The sequence below is a fragment of the Bos mutus genome, chromosome 14, assembly GCF_027580195.1.
Source record: "Bos mutus isolate GX-2022 chromosome 14, NWIPB_WYAK_1.1, whole genome shotgun sequence".
Lineage (NCBI taxonomy): Eukaryota > Metazoa > Chordata > Mammalia > Artiodactyla > Bovidae > Bos > Bos mutus.
In genome coordinates this window covers 44,798,704-44,818,547 of record NC_091630.1, presented here as the reverse complement: position 1 = coordinate 44,818,547, position 19,844 = coordinate 44,798,704, and the positions used below count along the sequence as shown (strand labels likewise).

Here is a 19,844-nt window from a genome sequence, read left to right as displayed (position 1 = left end):
CGGTAGAATTCTCCTGTGGAGCCATCTGGCCCTGGACTTTTCTTTGGGAAATTTGCAGTTACTGATTCAGTCTCCTTACTAGTTCTAAGACTGTTCAGACTTTATTTATTTAGTCCACTGGGGATCTCCTTGGAAAATTTGGGGCTCTGAATGCATAAACCATCTCTTCCCTTCTGAGTGAAATTAAGGGGTAGGGTATCTCTTCCTCATTATGCTAAGCCAGGAGCAGTGTCTCTGGTGAGAGATGTCTTGAACCTCACTATTGACTTGGTGAGTCTGGTTTTACATTCTCCGGGATGCAGGAAACTGTTGGCTAGTTTCTGATTTCTCACAAAGGGAAATTGTCTATAAATTATTGCTGTATTGGTGTGTTTGTAGGGGGAAGGAAGACTTTATCTGCCCTCTGGCTGACTTCACTCTTCTGGGGATGACGATATTTTTAACTACTCTCAATTTTGCTCATTATAAAATTTTAATGGAAAAGGTAGTTTTGAGGAGGGGGCCCTGATATTCAGAATACTTATCATAAATGACCTAAAATTATTTTAATTTTATTGACATTTTCTTTATTCTATTTAGATAACTTGAAATTTCCTGTTTCAATACGTTCTGAGCCCTGTATAACATTGAAGGGAAGCCGTGGAATACTCTATCTCTACTACATTCCAAGTAAGTCCAAAATTTTGTTCTTGTAGATCAATTAAAGGGGCTCCATAAATATCAGTGATAAATGATGAAGTTCTAGATGTACGTGTATTAGTTTTCTATTGCTATGTAACAAATTATCATAATTGTAATGGCTTAAAACAACGTATATTCTTTATCTCACAGTCTTTGTGTGTCGGTAGTCTGGCCATGGCTTAGCTGTGTCAGCTTTAGAAGGTCTCTCCCCCAAGGCTGCAGTCAAGATGTTGGCCAGGGTTTCTTCTGAAGGCTCAGCTAGAAAGAACCCACTTCTAAGCTCAGGTGGTTGTTGACAGTATTCAGTTTCCATCTGGCTGTTGGCCAGCTTTCAGTTCCTTGCCCTCTGGGCCTCTGCAACATAGTTTCTTGTGTCCTTGAAATTAACAAGGGGGACAGTTAGCTAACAAGATAGAAGTCACAGTCTTATATAGCCTAATGATGAAAGTGCCACCCTATTATCTTTGCTATTTTCTAGTTTTTAGAATCAAGTCACTAGGCTTGCTCACACTCATGTGGAGGGATTATATAATGGCATGGTAAAAATGGAAACAATTTGAAACTTCTAACCATCTACTATCTATATCCTTGGTCAGTTATTAGCTATTCAGCTGATAAGTAAAGTTGGGTTTTCATTAGTCAAAGATTTGTATATGAGCAGTACTCTTGCCTGGAAAATCCCATGGACAGAGGAGCCTGGTAGGCTGCAGTCCATGGGGTTGCTAAGAGTCAGACACGACTGAGCAACTTCACTTTCTCTTTTCACTTTCATGCATTGGAGAAGGAAATGGCAACCCACTCCAGTGTTCTTGCCTGGAGAATCCCAGGGATGGGGGAGCCTGGTGGGCTGCCGTCTTTGGGGTCGCACAGAGTCGGACACGACTGAAGTGACTTAGCAGCAGCAGCAGCAGCAGCAATCCAGGACTTCTTTTTTCCCAAAAGGTGAACTTAAAAAAAAAAATACGGTGATGATGATATGAAAAGAAGCAATGCTCTTTGTTTTGTTTTGTGTTATTTCTTCTTTTTCCTCTTTATGATTTTATTTGCTATCATCTTAGTAAAAGTTAATTGGATGATGGTGATAGCATTGGGCTGGATCTAAGGCTCCATGAAAATACACAAAACTTTCTTCCTGGGGCTTCTCTGGTGGTCCAGAGGTTAAGAATCTGCCTGCCAATGCAAGAGACACGGGTGCGATCTTTGGTTGGTCAGACAAGATCCCACGAGCCACCGTGCAACTAAGCCTGTGCACCACAACTACTGAATCCGTGCTCTAGAGCTTGTGAACCCGTATGCCTCTAGGGCCCATACTCTGCAACAAGAGAAGCCACTGCAGCGAGAAGCCCCTGCTTGCCACAGCTAGAGGAAGACCACGTGCCGCAGTGAAGACCCAGCATAGCCAAAAAAATCCCCCCAAACCAACTTTCACCCTTTCCTACCAGTCAGTTGTGGCCTGTAAAGATCCCAGGAAACTTCAGTTGTAATCATCATCATTGTCATTATTGTTTTTCATCATCACCATTATCATCTACGTCCTAGCTTATATTTGGAGTTTATACTTTAAAAAATTGCTTTTATATATATAAGCTTAAGAAACATTTATTCCTGAGTTTAGTTCTCCAGCTTATAGGAAAAAGGGTAGTTGAGAATCCAGAAATGATAGACAATAAACTTACGTTTTAATTTTCCTGCATCTAATCATTTAACCTGTATCCTGACACTGTGTTTCTGCATTAATTTATTCATTTAAAAATACTTAGTAATTGTGTAGTTTATTTCAAATATTATGATATGTACTGTGAATTCATTGATAAATAAGACATTCTCTTGACCATCAAGAATCTCTCAGTGCAATAGGAGAGACAGAGCTGTAGATAATATATTTTGCTATTGCTGTTTGCTAAGTCACTTCATCGTATCCGACTCTGTGTGACCCCATAGATGGCAGCCCACCAGGCTCCCCTGTCCCTGGGATTCTCCAGGCAAGAACATTGGAGTAGGTTGCCATTTCCTTCTCCAGTGCATGAAAGTGAAAAGTGAAAGGGAAGCCGCTCAGTCGTGTCCAACTCTTCGAGACCCCACGGACTGCAGCCCACCAGGCTCCTCCGCCCGTGGGATTTTCCAGGCAAGAGTACTGGAGTGGGGTGCCATCGCCTTCTCTGAGATAATATATTACCGTAAATGAAATGATAGCAATAAGGCTTAGTGGTAGCACAGAGGAAATAATAATGAACTGTTTGCTCTACTTTCTTAGCCAAGGGTGAAAGCAATAATCTAAACTTATTTTTTTACTAAAGTGTAGTTGATTTACAATATTATAGTAATTTCAGGTGTACAACATGGTGTTTCAGTACTTTTATAGATTATAATTCATTTAAAGTTATTACAAAGCAATAGCTATATTTCTCTGTGCTGTATGGTACATCCTTGTTGCTTATTTTACACATAGTAGCGTGTATCCCTTAATCCCCTAAAATAATCTAAATTTTTGCCCAATGAAAGCTTTACAATTTCTTCCTCTTTTTCTCAGGTTTTGTTTTCTGGTCTGTGTGGTGTGCTCTACCCCACACACCACAGATGCCTTTGTGGTATTTGTGTGTGTTTGCAGAAGTGATTATTTACATAATGAATGACCTCATTTTCAAGTAAGCCCATTGCCCTTAGACACAGGAAGCAGACCTTCCAGATCCAAGTGATAATAATACAACACAGTTTTACTTAGGGTTCTCTGAAACTCAGATACCAAGAAAGAATTAGACATACAAGGGATTTTTTGCAGAGTGTGGGGGTGGAGGAGGGAAATTCTTATGAACAGTAAAGGAAAGAGGAAGCCAGAGCAGGCAAGGAGAAGATTCAGACTGAGATATTGGATTGGCCTAATAGTTTTGAAATGAGAGAGAAGAAAGGAGAATTTGATAGGATGATCATCAGATTAAAATGAATCCCTGAGACACCATCAGCAAGGTAAGTGGGGAGCCTTCTCCGTGTCACACGTGTCCCATGACAGGCTGGAGTGGACTGGTTCTAGTGCCACCATCATTACAGGAGCCGATTGTGAGCGTCTGGTCTCTGAAAGTGCAGTAGCTGGAGGCTATCTGCCTACTGCCCTCCTCCTCACAGATTCTTTGGAAGGGAGTTTTGAGCAGTACAGCTCCAAGGTCACCACAAATACTTTAATCATTTAGTAGATATGACATTTATGTAACATTATATTAATTCAGTAATTAAAGTATTATTTGGTCATATTTTTTATAATGCTTTCTTTTTATGACCCGCGTTTCCCTAGAATACACTAGAACATCTATGTGAAATTGTGGGCCATATTAATAGAAATCAACCATATTTTTGTGGCCCTATCTCTACTTAAATTCAGTAAGAGCTATAACTGTAATCTTGAACCGAAAATAGGTTAGGAATGGAAATCATTTATTTTAAGACTTTGTAGCCTTGCTAATAGAATTGTGTGTCACTATTAACTAATTATCAAATACAGCTGGATCATACACCTTCCTCAAAGTTATTTCCAGAAGTTCCCAAAGTTGTCATGCTGCTGCTGCTAAGTTGCTTCAGTTGTGTCCGACTCTGTGTGACCCCATAGACGGCAGCCTACCAGGCTCTGCCGTCCCTGGGATTCTCCAGGCAAGAACACTGGAGTGGGTTGCCATTTCCTTCTCCAATGCATGAAAGTGAAAAGTAAAAGTGAAGTCACTCAGTCGTGTCCAACCCTCAGTGACCCCATGGACTGCAGCTAACTGCAGCTTACCAGGCTCCTCCGTCCATGGGATTTTCCAGGCAAGAGTATTGGAGTGGGTTGCCATTGCCTTCTCCGATAGGTGACCTCAAAAAAAGTCCTCTTCACCGAAGCCCCAAGAGCCACCATGTCCCAGTCTCTCACTCCAATATCCATACTGATATCCCTGATCTGCTGAGGCACGCAAGTGATACTTCACTTCAACCACTGTTCACAGTGACCACCGTGAACTCTAACATGACCACAGTGATGTCTAAGCAAGAAGCTTCTCAAGATGTAAAGTATCGAGGTGTCAAAGCAACACTTTCTTTCTTGGAATCACTGAAGCGTAGAACCAGTGTGTTCCACACACAAATGGAAGAAGGTTCTCTGTTCTGCATCGTCACTGGATGCCACGCTACCATGTGTTCTCTGTTCTGCATCGTCACTGGATGCCACGCTACCATGTGTTCTCTGTTCTGCATCGTCACTGGATGCCACGCTACCATGTGTTCTCTGTTCTGCATCGCCACTGGATGCCACGCTACCATGTGTTCTCTGTTCTGCATCGTCACTGGATGCCACGCTACCATGTGTTCTCTGTTCTGCATCGTCACTGGATGCCACGCTACCATGTGTTCTCTGTTCTGCATCGTCACTGGATGCCACGCTACCATGTGTTCTCTGTTCTGCATCGTCACTGGATGCCACGCTACCATGTGTTCTCTGTTCTGCATCGTCACTGGATGCCACGCCACCATGTGTTCTCTGTTCTGCATCGTCACTGGATGCCACGCTACCATGTGTTCTCTGTTCTGCATCGTCACTGGATGCCACGCTACCATGTGTTCTCTGTTCTGCATCGTCACTGGATGCCACGCTACCATGTGTTCTCTGTTCTGCATCGTCACTGGATGCCACGCTACCATGTGTTCTCTGTTCTGCATCGTCACTGGATGCCACGCTACCATGTGCCTCTATCTCAAGACATCCCCCATGGAAACAGGTCTTCAGCTTCCATAGCCATTCCTGCTTTGAGAAAGGTGCAGGTCCAAGTCCATGGAGCGGACCATGGGGGCCACTATTTGAAACAGACTGTATGATGTTCTCCTTCTCTACATTTAACCCTGGAAGTAGAGAAATGGAGACAAACAAGGAAGTTTGCTGGTACTATAGGCTCAGAGTAATGAGGACCTGCATTAAGATAGTGGTAATGGGGATGAAAGGAGGCCAGTAGAATTTACCAGGGAGGCCAGTAGAATTTACCAGGATTAAGAATTCTAGTGATGATTTGGTAATGAAGATGAGGAAATCAATTTGAGATCTATTGGGGGTGGTAATAAGTGACATTTGAGTAGAGATACTGAATGAGCACAGAGGACAGGTGCTCAAAAGAAAAGCTGAAACAAAACACGATGATTTAGAAGTTATTACCCTTTGTGGTATTTAAAGCTGGGAAGAGTGTGCAGTGTGAATTTAAGAAGCACTGAAGTTAAAACCCTAAGAACAATGAGTCAATGAGCTAGACTGGGGAGAGGAGTCAGAATAGTTCAAGGACGACACGGAGAGAGTGGCAGCACCAACACAAAAGGAAGAACAGTGTTTTGAGAAAGGAGGTGACAGTTCTGTTAAGCATAGTCAAGTTCAAGGTAAAGATAGAAAAATTTTTGTTTTACTATGGCTGCAATGAGTCATGGTGACCTTATTAGGAAAGTATTTTCCACAAAGTAGTGGTTACAATACTTGTTTTCATTATAAAAAAGATTGTACATCTTGTCCAGTTGGGCCAACTGAATAACTTAGAAGAGATGAGCCAAATGCATTTCTTCTTGGAATTTTCCATGTTCATTGGTAATAAGGAGATTCATAAGGAAATAATAAAAAGTTCATCTATTTAAGTTGTAATCAATGGGTTCAATTTTATCCTCCAAGAAATCTTTCATCAAAACTACTAAAACGTGGGCATGAGTTGATTATAATTGTTATTTCCTCTCCCTTCCCTTTCTTTTGAATCTCCTAGTGAAACTGTGACAACAGTTGGAAATTTTGTATTTTCAGTTTGATAGTTTTCTCAAAAATATAGATTCTTCTATCGTTTGGCATAGCACAGATAATTCTCACTGTGGAACATTCTATTTGATTACAATCGACTAGTGGGCCTCTCAGAACTACAGTTTTCTCATCTACAAAATAGGATAATGATATCCATATTACGGGTAGTTATGATGATTAAGTGAAATAATGTAGGAAAAGCACAAGGCATATTTTAAGTATACAGTCAGTGTTGGTTATTAAGCATTTATAAAAAAATACCTTATTTGAAGGGCTAATGAATTTTTTTTTCTCTTTAAGGAAGAGATATAAGGAGCTTGTATTTCAATATCTATCTATCTACTAAGTCCATGAATTTCCCATTGCGCAAAGAAGTTATTTGCCGAGGATATGATGATGATTTTTCCTTTTGCAGAGCTCTGAAGGGAGGTAAGCATTCAATTCACATTACTCTCAGAATAGAATATAATGTCTTTGAGAGTGCTGTGAAAATTAAATACTTTAAAAATGTGAAGTTCCTTTTCTAATAATAATTCTTCATTTCCACCCAATGTTTTTCTTTTAGCAGGCTAAACAACATTTTACAATTATGTTATTGGATTATTATGAAGATGACACTTATTTCGGTGTGTTTGAAGAGATATTAAAATTTTTACCTTGTTTAGATTAACACTGTACGTTTACCTTTCGTTATGGCTCTTGTTTTCTAAACATTGCATTTAGTATTTCTCATAAAAACACAGCAGCTTCTTCTATGCAGTTACATTGATTCCTTCAATGTCTTTTCTTCCTCTTTCTCACCTGGAGTTAGTCACAGAATCATAAAATTTCAAAGTTTAGGACCTTAAAGATCACTTATTGCAAACCTATGAATTTTTCCATAGTAATTTTTAAGGTAGTATTTTAAATAGTTAAAAAATTCTATATATTATATTTTCACATTACTTAAAATTGGAAAGCATAAACAATTAGAAAAGTCTACCCCAGGTTAGGGAACTAAGATTCCAAAAGACAGCAGCACGCCCCCTTCCCCAAACAAAATGTTTCTAAGTGAATCAATCTCTTGCTACACAAATGAAGCTTTAAAATGTGTCTCCCAACCAACCATCTCTCCTCATCTCTAACTTGTCTGCCACCCCCAAGCCACATACAGATTGTGGAGGTGGCATTGTTATGAGTCTGGGTTCAGAGTTATAAAGACCTGAGCCAGTGTCCCAGCTGTTCTGCCGACCAGCAATGTGGCCTTGGGTGTTATTTAACTTCTCTCAACCTCACTTTCCTCCTCTGAGAAATGGGGACAAGGAAACCTATTTTATGTGGCTTTAAGGATAAAATTAGAGAATCTGTGTTTAAAAAAATTTTTAGTAGAGTGCTCAGGGTGAGAATTCAAGAATTATGGTGAGTAAGTATGCATTTTTGTTCCTGACTTTATAGTCCTGTCATTTTATAAGGGAGGAGACCAATGTCTGCAGTGGTTCAGCGATGTGCCCTTGGTCTTTTGGAGGTCTGGTAATGGAGTAGCCTCTAGAGCTGCTCTTCCACTGGACCATACTTTCTTTCTCTTTGAAAGAAATCCCTGGGAATTCTCCGGTGGCTCAGTGGTCAGCGCCCTGCACTTCCACTGCGGGTAGCGTGGGCTTGATCCCTGGTCAGGGAACCAAGTTTCCACAAGCTGCATGGCATGGCCAAAACCCACCCCCCCCACCCCCCAAAAAACACCAAAAAAGCAACAATGACAACAAAAGAGTGAAAGATATTCTCTTGGCAGATTACTGTTTATAAAGTGTCCTTTTCTCTCATACAACAGTTTTACAATTACTTAATCTCTGTGGGATTATGTTGACATTTATATGAATTTTCGAAGTCTCACTTTTTTATGATTGAAGATGTATCAGACTCAACCCAGACTGCCTGCTTCTTCCCACTTCCCCTCCTTTCCTTCCACAAACATCTGTTGAACTTAATCTGAGAAAATCATGATTTCGGGTGTGGTGATTCAAAGTCTATCGGTAGGTTCTCTTTCTTCAGGTCACCTTGTTCTGGAAAAGATAGTCATGGTAACAAATGTTACAATGAAATGTCATAAATGCTAGTAGATTATATGCTCTTAGTTTTAATTGCATAGTTATCAATTTACTGTGACAGGAGAACTTCATGAGGCTTCAGAGACTATTTTATTAGAGTCTTAAATCTAAGAACCCTAGAGAGTAAGAAAAAAGGACATACCCTGAGATGAAACAGCATATGCAAACTTGTTTAGCCAGGAAAGAATACAGTTTATTTGGAGAGTAGCTTTTTCAAAAAAGTTTATATTTAATTATTTGGCTTACTGGGTCTTAGTAGTGGCATGTGGGATCAAGTTCCCTGACCGGGGATCAAACCCAGGGCCCCTGAATTGGAGTCTTAGCCATTGGACCACCAGGGAAGTCCCTGGAGAGTAGCTTTTTTGTAGCTCGAGCAGAATGTATTTGTGGGAAATTGGAGATGAGCCTAGAAAAGGGGCCAGGGTAGCGTAAGTCATGGGTTAAATACCAGCCTGAATCTTGTTGTTAGTGGGTAGGGGTGACCCAAGGAGATTTCCGTTTTTGCAGATAACTAGTGTCCCTGTGGAAGTGTTACCCAAGATAAGAGGCTAGGCAGGAAATTCGGGCAATCTTCACTGGGGCTCCTGTTGCAGCCAGGGGAAGTGAAAATAAGTAACAAATTGCTTTGTTCACTCTCTGAGGAGGGGCCAGCTGGTTCCTTATATGCAGTGAGAGTAGACGATCCCCTGGAGAAAGGAATGGTTACCCACTCCAGTATTCTTGCTTGGAGAATTCCATGGACAAGAGGAGCCTGGGGGGCTACAGTCCATTGGATAGCGAAGAGTCAGACACGACTGAGCACCTAACACACTGGGGTAGGACGGAGGAGTTACTTAGGTAGTTTGCCTACTCCTTTGGTGGTGTTGAGTGCAGGGGACAAAAGCAGAATACCCTGTTTTTGCTCCCAACATCCTGTTTTTGCTCCTGGCTCTTCAGAAGTGGCAGTTGGGTTTTTTGGCCTTTTTGTATCCTATTGTCCATAATTTGCCCCAACTGTGCATGCCTGCAATTATTTTTAGTCCCGTACAGTTTCTGTCTGTTTTGTTTCTAGAGGAGATATTTGTCCAGGTGTAGGTACTACAGCAAAGGTTCCCAGGTCCCAGCCTGTCTCAGAGGGAGGTGGGTTTTGGCTGAGGTAAGAAACTTGGATGGAAGGAAATGCAGCTGGGAGGCTGTGTAAGGGACCATGAGGGAGGCCCTGGGAGTAAAGAGAAGGAGACGAAACAGAGTATTTTGGGAGACAGGAGTGGTGGGACTGCTGACTGATTTGATGTGGCAGGTAAACATCAAATAAATCAAGAACTGCTCCAGGGTGTTGATTGGATGGATAGAAGTGCCATGATTGGAAATGATGTGTGTAAAAGGAAGGGACAGATTTTTAAAGAGAAAGATAGTGGGTTCTGGTTTGGCATGTTGGGCTCAACGTAATTTGGGAACATTCAGATAGAGAAACTCACTTGGCAGCTAAGTACATGGGCCTAGAGATCAGGACATTCTGATTTAAGAAGCACTGATGTTATCAACAGACCTTTGAAAATTTGCGAAACAAATGAGTAAGGAAAATACTCAATGACTTGTTGTTGTTACAAAGGTCCTACATTTTTAGGATGTGATACGTAGAGAATATGGGCAAGTGAATAAACTGTGGAAAATTCTTAAAGAGATGGGAATACCAGACCACCTGACCTGCCTCTTGAGAAATCTGTATGCAGGTCAGGAAGCAACAGTTAGAACTGGACATGGAACAACAGACTGGTTCCAAATAGGAAAAGGAGTACGTCGAGGCTGTATATTGTCACCCAGCTTATTTAACTTATATGCAGAGCACATCAAGAGAAATGCTGGGCTAGAGGAAGCACAGGCTGGAGAAATATCAATAACCTCAAATATGCAGATGATACCACCCTTATGGCAGAAAGCGAAGAGGAACTAAAGAGTCTCTTGACGAAAGTGAAAGAGGAGAGTGAAAAAGTTGGCTTAAAGCTCAACATTCAGAAAACGAAGATCATGGCATGCGGTCCCATCACTTCATGGGAAATAGATGGGGAAACAGTAGAAACAGTGGCTGACTTTATATTTCTGGGCTCCAAAATCATTGCAGATGGTGACTGCAGCCATGAAATTAAAAGACACTTACTCCTTGGAAGGAAAGTTATGACCAACCTAGACAGCATATTAAAAAGCAGAGACATTACTTTGCCAACAAAGGTCCGTCTAGTCAAGGCTATGGTTTTTCCAGTGGTCATGTATGCATGTGAGACTTGGACTATAAAGAAACCTGAGCGCTGAAGAATTGATGGTTTTGAACTGTGGTGTTGGAGAAGACTCTTGCGAGTCCCTTGGACTGCGAGGAGATACAACCAGTCCTGGGTGTTCATTGGAAGGACTGATGTTGAAGCTGAAACTCCAATACTTTGGCCACCTAATGCAAAGAGCTGACTCATTGGAAAAGACCCTGATGCTGGGAAAGATTGAGGGCAGGAGAGAAGGGGACGACAGAGGATGAGATGGTTGAATGGCATCACCGACTCAGTGGACGTGGGTTTGGGTGGACTCTGGGAGTTGGTGATGGCCAGGGAGGCTTGGTGTGCTGTGGTTCATGGGGATGCAAAGAGTTGGACATGTCTGAGCTACTGAACTGAAGATAAAAATTACACATAATCTTTCCACTTCTTACACATAAACACACACACACACATTTTCATTTCTTTCAAAAACACATTTTTGAATAAATAAGTGGATATTTCAAAGGCATTTTAAATTTCATGTCTGTTAACCCTGTTTTCGGAGAAGGCAATGGCACCCCACTCCAGTACTCTTGCCTGGAAAATCCCATGGATGGAGGAGCCTGGTGGGCTGCAGTCCATGGGGTCATGAAGAGTCGGACACGACTGAATGACTTCACTTTCACTTTTCACTTCCATGCATTGGAAGGAAATGGCAACCCACTCCAGTGTTCTTGCCTGGAGAATCCCAGGGACGGGGGAGCCTGGTAGGCTGCCGTCTATGGGGTCGCACAGAGTCGGACACGACTGAAGTGACTTAACAGCAGCAACCCTGTTTTCAGGATTTCGCTAGGGTTTCTGTAACAAAGTACCAAGAATTGGATGGCTTAGAACAACAGATTATGGTCTAACAGCTCTGGAAGCTAGAAGTCAGAGACCAAGGTGTTGGCAGGATTGTGCTTCCCCTGAAGCCTCTTGGTTAGGAAGGATCTGTTCCAGGCCTCCCTCCTAGCTCAGGGGGCCTGAGGAGATTCTTGCCTTGTAGATGACCATCTTTCTCCTGTGTCTCCTTGTGTGGTCTTCCCTCTATACATGTTGGTCTGCATGTACAAATTATCCCTTTTTATAAGGACACAGTCATATTCAATTAGGACTCACGTTAATTACCTCATCTTAAGTTGACCATCTGCAAAAATCCTATTTCCAAATAAGTCTGTGCTCAAGGTACTGGGGATTTGGGCTTGAATATCTGTTGGGGGGACACTTTGCAACCCATAATACCATCTGAGGCTTGGGTCCTATGTGCTGCATAGGTGCAGGGAAACCTGGACTGGACCACCAGTGAGCTACGTGGATACCTTTTGGGAAGAGCAGAGAAGGGTCTAAGCTGAGGTTCTGTCTTCCTTTTCTCTGACTCTGCCTTGTTTCTGTCTTGGCTTCTTCAAGAGGCTTCACATTAACTCCCTATAAGAGGAGAATGGGAGATATATCTTTCTTGGAAAGAAAAACAGCTGAAAAAGAGGGCTGCCCCACAGAAGAGGTTAGAGCTCCTTCTCACCTGACCTGGTAGACATTCAGGCAAATTTCCCAAACAGAAATTTGGGAGTTACTTTTTTTTTGGCTGCACCATGCAGCATGCAGATTCTTAGTTCCCTGACCAGGGATCAAACCCATGCCCCCTGCAGTGGAAGCACGGGGTCTTAACCATCAGAAGAGTCCCTTGGAAGCTACTCTTGATTTCTTCCTCAAACTGTAGTCCCATCCATCACTCTCTCTTACGAAGCTGGCAGTGTTCACTTCACAACCAGGGCCGTATACTCAGAAGGTCTTCACATTTGGGCTTTACTATTCTGGGATCGCAGTCTTGAGATTCTTAGTCATTTTATCTTTGAGTGTGTGTTTTGTACACAAAGTGTGATGGGCCAGTGGTATATGTGCCCACCTACCCCGGACAGGTTCTTGGCTTCCTGCTGTTCACTGCCCTGTTAGCACCCTGGTCCCTTCCTGGCATCCCCCATCTTGTCCCATCTGGTGGCACCTGTTACCCTCTACCCCTGGTGGAGGCCTGGAGCTGGGAGGGTCAGGGTCAGGCACAGTGTCATGCAGTGTCTGGGGTGGGGTATGGCAGTGACCACCCCACCTGGACTGGCTGCACCATGGCACTGTTTAGTGGGTGACTAGATGAGGACCAGATGGTTTCCCCTACAGCAGGTAACTTATGGAGGTATTTTATGGAGGTTGCAAAGCCTTTGAGGGTCATGTGTGGGTCTGCAGGCCTGTGGTAGAGAAAGATGCCTTATTTGGCTTCCCTGCCCTCCTCTGGAGTATGAGGCAACCAGTTGTCAGGACTACAGTTGGCACAGGTTTCCCCTACCCTCACGCCATCTCCCATCATTATGGAGCAGCCCCTGGGTGCATGCGAACTTCTATATTTACCTTGCGACTGGTGCAGGGAACATTCTCAGATTCTTCTATGCCTGGAGGACCTTTTCAACCTCCTTCTGAATTTTCTGAGTCTGGCTTGTAATAGTTTCTTCTCACCAGCTTCAGGCACCTTCTGGGCATGAGCCATGAAATACAAATTGTGAAACTTCAGTGATTCTGCCTTGGAGTTAAATGCTCTGATATTTGTGTTTACAATTGATATTATACAATATAATGAGGAATGGTAAAATTCATGCTAATATTTTAAAATTTTGTTTTATTTTGAATAGATTAAATAGCAAATTAAAACTATGGCAGTAACTGTGGTTAGCACTGCTGTGTGGTTTATTTGTAAGTTGCTAAGAGAGTAGATCCTGAAAGCTCTTATCACAAGGGAAAAAAAACTCTGGTTTTATGAGGTGATGAATTACTGTGGTAATTATTTAGTGCCATGTGTAAGTTAAGTTATTATGCTCTACACCATAAACTTATGTGCTGTGTCAATTATATCTCAGTAAAACTGAAAGAAAAAAAGATTTAAAAAGTATCATGGCAAATCTATAGGGAGAAAGAGAGACTGTGAAAGAAAGGAAAAACTTTATATTTTAGTATCTTTAATGGATGTTTCCCCAGCTTTCTAAATAAGTACCCCCTCCCACTTTCTTTCTTTTTAAAAAATATGTTTAAATGCTTATTTGGCTGTGCTGGGTCTGTTGTGGCCTGTGGAATCTAGTTCCCTGACCAGGGATCAAACCTGGGCCCCCTACACGCTAAGTCTTAGCCCGTAGACCATCAGAGAAGTCCCTGGGTCCCCATTTTCATTTTGTGCTTAGCCTTGCAAATTATGAAACTGGTCTTAGAGCCAGGTATGCAGGGACCAGGTAGTACCAAGAGCTGGAAATTCAGAAGTGACCGTACAGCCCCTGTCCTCATGGAGTTTGTAGAGCAGTGGAGGAAACAAGATGGTCACCAAGTCATGAAAGAAGATAAAGATGAGAATGAAATAAGGTTCATTTCACAGTATGTGCTCTCAAGGAAAGCAGCAGGATAACTAGGTAGAGCATGATGAGGGAGGTTACCTGAGGTGGGGGTCATGAGGGGCCTTTACCTCCTGTCTCTTCACCGTTATCACTGCCTCCTGGGCTCTGACTGGTCTCCCTGACTTTCAGTGTCCCCTTAAATCCAGCTACTGTACAGTCATGTGACTCAACTCTCCAAACAAAATCTGACTAATTCACACCCTTGGTTGTTTCCCCATCACCACCATTCTCTTCCCGTGGAGTCTAAGTCAATTCATGCTAACTTCTTCAATTTTACTTCTTCGCACTCCTGCTGCTTCTTTGCTTTAATGACACTGAGCCCCTTTCAGGCATACCTGTAAACTATCAGAATATTGATTTTCACCTTCCTGCCTTTGCTCCTCTTTTCCCAACCACCTGGAATATACCCCCTACCTACCTTCCCATTTTTTATGTCAGTTCAATTGTCATAATAACATTAACATCAATGAGAATATTAACAACATCATTGACAATACCATCATCATTTTTATTCACAAGATGCTCTGAGGGTTGTAGAAAGGAGTAACATTTAATGTTATAATAGATAACATTTGAATGTTAATAATATTTAATGAGACATTGTTTTGAGCACTTACATGTATTAACTTCTATAGCTCTTGTCTACAAAGAATGTCACCTGCCATATCAGTAAACAGAGGATATTGTGGCCATTAAGCCATCAGCCACTGCAGCTGCTCCCACCCCTTCCCTCTAAAGTAGACTGTGAGGGGATTGAGGATGGAGAAAACAAGATATTGGCCCATGATACTGGCCCTCAGATCTAGGGCATGTCTGAGGTACATATCAAAGGAAAGATTCGATGAGCATCTTCCCATACATAGAAAAGTGCTAAATTCATGAACCTGAGATGTCTAGATTTTCTTTAATAGAAATCTTTTGATGTTCCCACTACCTCGGTGTTTTTTTTTTTTTGCAAGAATTCCTATGTATTCTCGCTCCTCCCTTATCTCTTTGGAGCAGTCCCTCTGAGCTATCTGAGAGGCCATCTTCTGGGCTTAAGTCCTCAGTATGTCTACTGCATAAAATATAGTTCTCAACTATAGGTTGTGCATTTTTTTTAACTCGACACCCTCATAGTAATCCTATGAAATAGACATTATTATCCATTGTCATTTTGCTGAGGCACAGACAAGTTAAGTGACTTGCCCAAGGTCACATACTGAATAAGTTGAGGAGCTGGGATTCAAACTCAAGCAGGTCAGGCCGCAGAAGCATCACTCTTAATAAAAAACTATCCTGCCTTCATCCTTACTGCACTTTTCATCACACGGTGAATTTGTACTGGTTTATTTGCATGTCTGTGTTCCAGGAGACTTTAACTTTTTGATGGGAAGGATGGTATTGTACTAAGCGTGTCTCTCCTGGTGCAGAGTAGGCTTTCAATAAATATTTGTTGAACTATTAAATTTGAATTCAATTAATCTTGAATAAAAGGTCCTAAGATGATTAAGATATGGTCACTTTACTGAATTCAAGAGCCAATTTTCTCAATGTATGAGCACCCCTAATAAGAATACCCCCAGAAGCAAATAAATAAATCCTTATTTGGGAAAAAGAAGGTATAGATGCAGACATTATCCAATCATTTGCTATTAAGGATTGTCTTTAGCCAACTCAGAGAACAGTAATCATTATAGTTTGCATTTGGCTATTTTTATTCCTTTAAAAAAGATTTTTGGGGCTTTCCTGATGGCTCAGTGGTAAAGAATCTGCCTGCCAGTGTGGGAGACACAGGTTCAGTTGTTGGTCCCAGAAGATCCCACATGTTTCAGAGCAACTAAACCCGTGCACCACAACTATTGAGTCTGTGTTCTAGAACCCATGTGCCACAAGTGCTAAGCCCGTGTGTGTGAACTCCTGAAATGTGCATGCTCTAGGGCCCGTACTCTACAGTAAGAGGAGCCACTGAACTAAGACGCCCATGCCCACAACTGGGGAGTAGTCCCCACTTACTGCAACTAGAGAAAAGCCTGTGCAGTAACGAAGACCCAGCACAGCCAAAGATAACAATAAGTAAATTCAAATTTTAAAAAAGATTTTTGGTCACTATTGCCTTTGTTAGAGATTCAAAGCATTTTTCTTTCTATCCCTGTCCTTTAAGTTCACTCCTTTGTTGTTTCTGACCGGGCCAGTGGTTTTCCCTGAATTTCTAACTGTTTCCCACAGCTTCTGCGGGGCCAGGCCCATGACTGTGCATTTCAACAGTGACTACATACCTAGGCTTCTCAGTGGTGGGGTTGAAAGGAGCTTTGATATCCTGGCTGCCTCCCAAAACTCTCCTCCACCTTTAGGAAGATTTTTCTTTATCATTTCGTGCTGAGACGCAGCAACAACAGAGATGCACACGTGTAACGTGGGATGAAGCATATTAGCACTAGCTTGTTCATCATTGATTCATTACTGAGACCAGTGGGCCTTACAAGTTTGTGTCCACTAGGGGATGAGATACAGGCTGATACTGAGAGGGGCTCAGGGTGGCAGAGGAAGCCACGGGGGAATCATAGACAGGGGATAAGATTTGTTGTTTCTCTACAATTTTGCTTGGATTACTTTTGCCAGTAGTAAAATTATAAAAGGTACATATCATACTGTGTGTGTGTGCTAAGTAGCTTCAGTCATGTCTGACTCTTTGCAACCTTATGGACTGCAGCCCACCAGGCTGTTCTGTCCATGGGATTCTCCAGGCAAGAATATTGGAGTGGGTTGCCATGCCCTTCTCCAGGGGGATCTTCTTGACCCAAGGATTGAACCTGTGTCTCTTACATCTCCTGCATGCATGTCATACTACAAAAAACCAAAATTACCTAATATTGGCCAATAACTTTTTGTATTTTGGTTGCAGAGACTGTGAACACAACAATACAATTCTCCTTCAGGGGAATACGATTTTCTAAGGTATTGTTCAAGTCGTTTTGTACTTCTTTAATGTTTTGTTGTAACAGATGTGTTAAGAATTTGAAAAAAGCAATCCACAACTTCTAAAAATATTGATTCAAGATTAAGATGTTCAAAATTTTTTTTTAACTTTTGTTGATTTTGTATATTTTGCTATTTATTCTTTCTGTAGAATATGGAAAAATAGAAAACTTACACCAAAGGAAACCTTTTCTATTTATTTTTTAATAATTTTGTTTATTTACTTTTGGCTATGCTGGGTCTTCGTTGCCGTGCAGGCTTTTCTCTGGCTGCAGCGAGCGGGGGCTACTGCCTGGTCATAGTGTGCAGGCGCCCCGTTTTGGCGGCCTCTCTTGTTGTGGAGTGTGTGCCCTAACGCAGGTTTCAGTAGTTGACACCTGTGGGCTCGGCAGTTGTGGCACACGGGCCTAACTGTTCCGTGGCATGTGGGATCTTCCTGGACCAGAGATCAAACCCATGTCTCCTGCATTGGCAGGTGGATTCTTTACCACTGTGCCACAAGGAAAGCCCAAGAAAACTCTTTAAATTTCAACACGTGTTGCTAAAAGTAATGCAAATGCTCACTGTTAATATGATGAGTGATCTTTGGGGAAAGCATTGTTGTGACCATTGTGTGTAACTCAGTAACTGCCGCCATGAGTAATAATGATGGGCAATGTTAGATATTTGCATTAGAAGTGCAATGAAACTTTGTACATTTCACTTTTGGTTAACTATTTTAAAATGAACATTAATAATACATATTCTTTACCTATTTTGTTTCAAATTATCAATATTTCTAATGTTTGAAAATTTCATAGGCTAGTCTAGAAAACTGAGAAAGTATTAAGTAGCTTTCTGCTAGTAAGACAAAATTCTTATAAAAGTCTTACAAGATAGAAGCATCTAACATTTTATATTACTTGTATTTCATTTTAGGGACAATACAACTGTATTACAGAAGCCATCGAGGGGAACACTGAAGAAAAGCTCTTTTGCTTGAACTTTACTATCATACATTACCCTGATTTCAATTAGAATAAATCAAGTATTTGCTTTTATTTTTCAAAAGTTTTGTTCTTCACTTAAAATATTTTTTACACTGTATATTTGTTTGCTAGGTCTGCCATAGCAAATACCACAGACTAGCTGGCCTAAACAAGATTTATTTTGTTCTGGAGGCTATAAATCTGAGATCCAATTGTCAGCAGATTGGGTTCCTTTTGAGGCCTGTCTCCTTGGCCTGTAGATGGCCTTCATCTCCCTATGTCCTCACATCATCTTCCCTCTGGACATGTGACCCTAATCTCTTATAAGGACACCAGTCATTGGTTTAGGGCCTACCTGAGTGACATCATTTTACCTTACTTGTCTCTAAATCTAGTCACCTTCAGAGGTACTGGGGTTAGGACTTCAGCTTGTGAATTATGAGAATTCACAATTCAGCCTGTATCACACAGGTAATAAATATAATCTCTCCAGTTGCTCGACTTCTCTCCAATTTCTGCATCTGCTTTGGTACAAGTTGCCAGCATTGGTTGACTGGACTCCTCTGCTGCCTCCTGACTGACCACCCTACACCTGGTCAGGTACCTCAGGTAAGTTATCCTTCACACAGGCAGTTTCAATAATACTTTCACAATACAGCTCATGGCGCACACGGAAGAAAACAGAAACAAGCCCCTCCTAAACGGGTCTTTTGATCCCGTTTGGGCTAAAGCTGGACTCTTTTGGAGCGTCTGCTAGTCCCTCCCCGCTTTTCCCTCCCCAGCCCCTTTTCCCACCACCCTTCCCTTGCTCTCTGTGTTCGAGAATGTGCCATACTCCCTCCTACTCCAGAGCCTTCACCCACACAGTTCCCTCTGCTTCAGTTACATGCATGCACCCTACTTGACCCTTATCCCTTATCAGTAATAGGTGTGGATCTTCATTGGCTCAGATGCTACTTTCTCAGGGAATTCTCATCAGGTAGCATGCAGCACACCTATTACACTTTTGATACTGGACAGGGGCAGTCCTGAGTAAAACTGTACAGAAACTGTGTCACGTGGAGCCAGGCTTTGAATCTCCTGTGGCTTTCTTGGTCCCCCAGATCCCTTTCCTCCACCCACCTTTACCTCATCCAGGCAGGGGCCGGCTTACTTTGTGATAACGCTTTTGTTGACCTAGGTTACTTCCTCCAGTTCTTAACACTCTTTTTGTCATCACAGGCAGGGTAGTCAGCTCAGTTTTGCTTACCACTCTTGACTAGCACCTAGCATAGTACTTAAGCTTGAATTTGCTCTGAATCCATATTTGTTGAATGGTTAAACAAACATTTTCTTCTTATAAAATATTCAAATAATACATTATCTGTAGAACAGTATTCACGCACTCATTTAACGAAAATTTATTGAGCACCTGCTATATGTCAGGCTGGATGCTGGGGTACAGCATTTAACAACCCAGGTAAGAAATATTCCAGTTCTTATTGAGTTTATATTTTTGTGGAAAGAGACTGGCAACTAAGTTACTTTAGAAGCAAACACAGTGTGCTAAGCGCCGTAAACAACAATAAAGCAGGGAAGAGGGTAGGGATGGAGGTGGGGAGGTGATATGGTTTTACTTTCAGATAGGGTGGTCAGGAAAGGCCCACCAAGAAGATGATATTTGAAAGAGATGAGGGAGCAGC

The 19,844-nt window shown here is 41.9% G+C and overlaps 1 protein-coding gene across 2 annotated transcripts in view; it reads left to right on the top strand.

Annotated features, from left to right (window-relative positions):
• LY96 (lymphocyte antigen 96) overlaps nt 1–18,247 on the top strand; it is a 33,371-nt gene extending 15,124 nt beyond the window's left edge. For both annotated transcript variants that reach the window (XM_005907509.3, XM_070382243.1), the window contains 4 exons: nt 580–669; nt 6,764–6,892; nt 17,121–17,173; nt 18,113–18,247. In XM_005907509.3, coding sequence (XP_005907571.1) covers nt 580–669; nt 6,764–6,892; nt 17,121–17,173; nt 18,113–18,211 — 371 coding nt within the window. In that variant the 3' untranslated portion in view covers nt 18,212–18,247. The remainder of the gene's footprint in view (nt 1–579; nt 670–6,763; nt 6,893–17,120; nt 17,174–18,112) is intronic.
• Nucleotides 18,248–19,844: the final 1,597 nt, after the last annotated feature.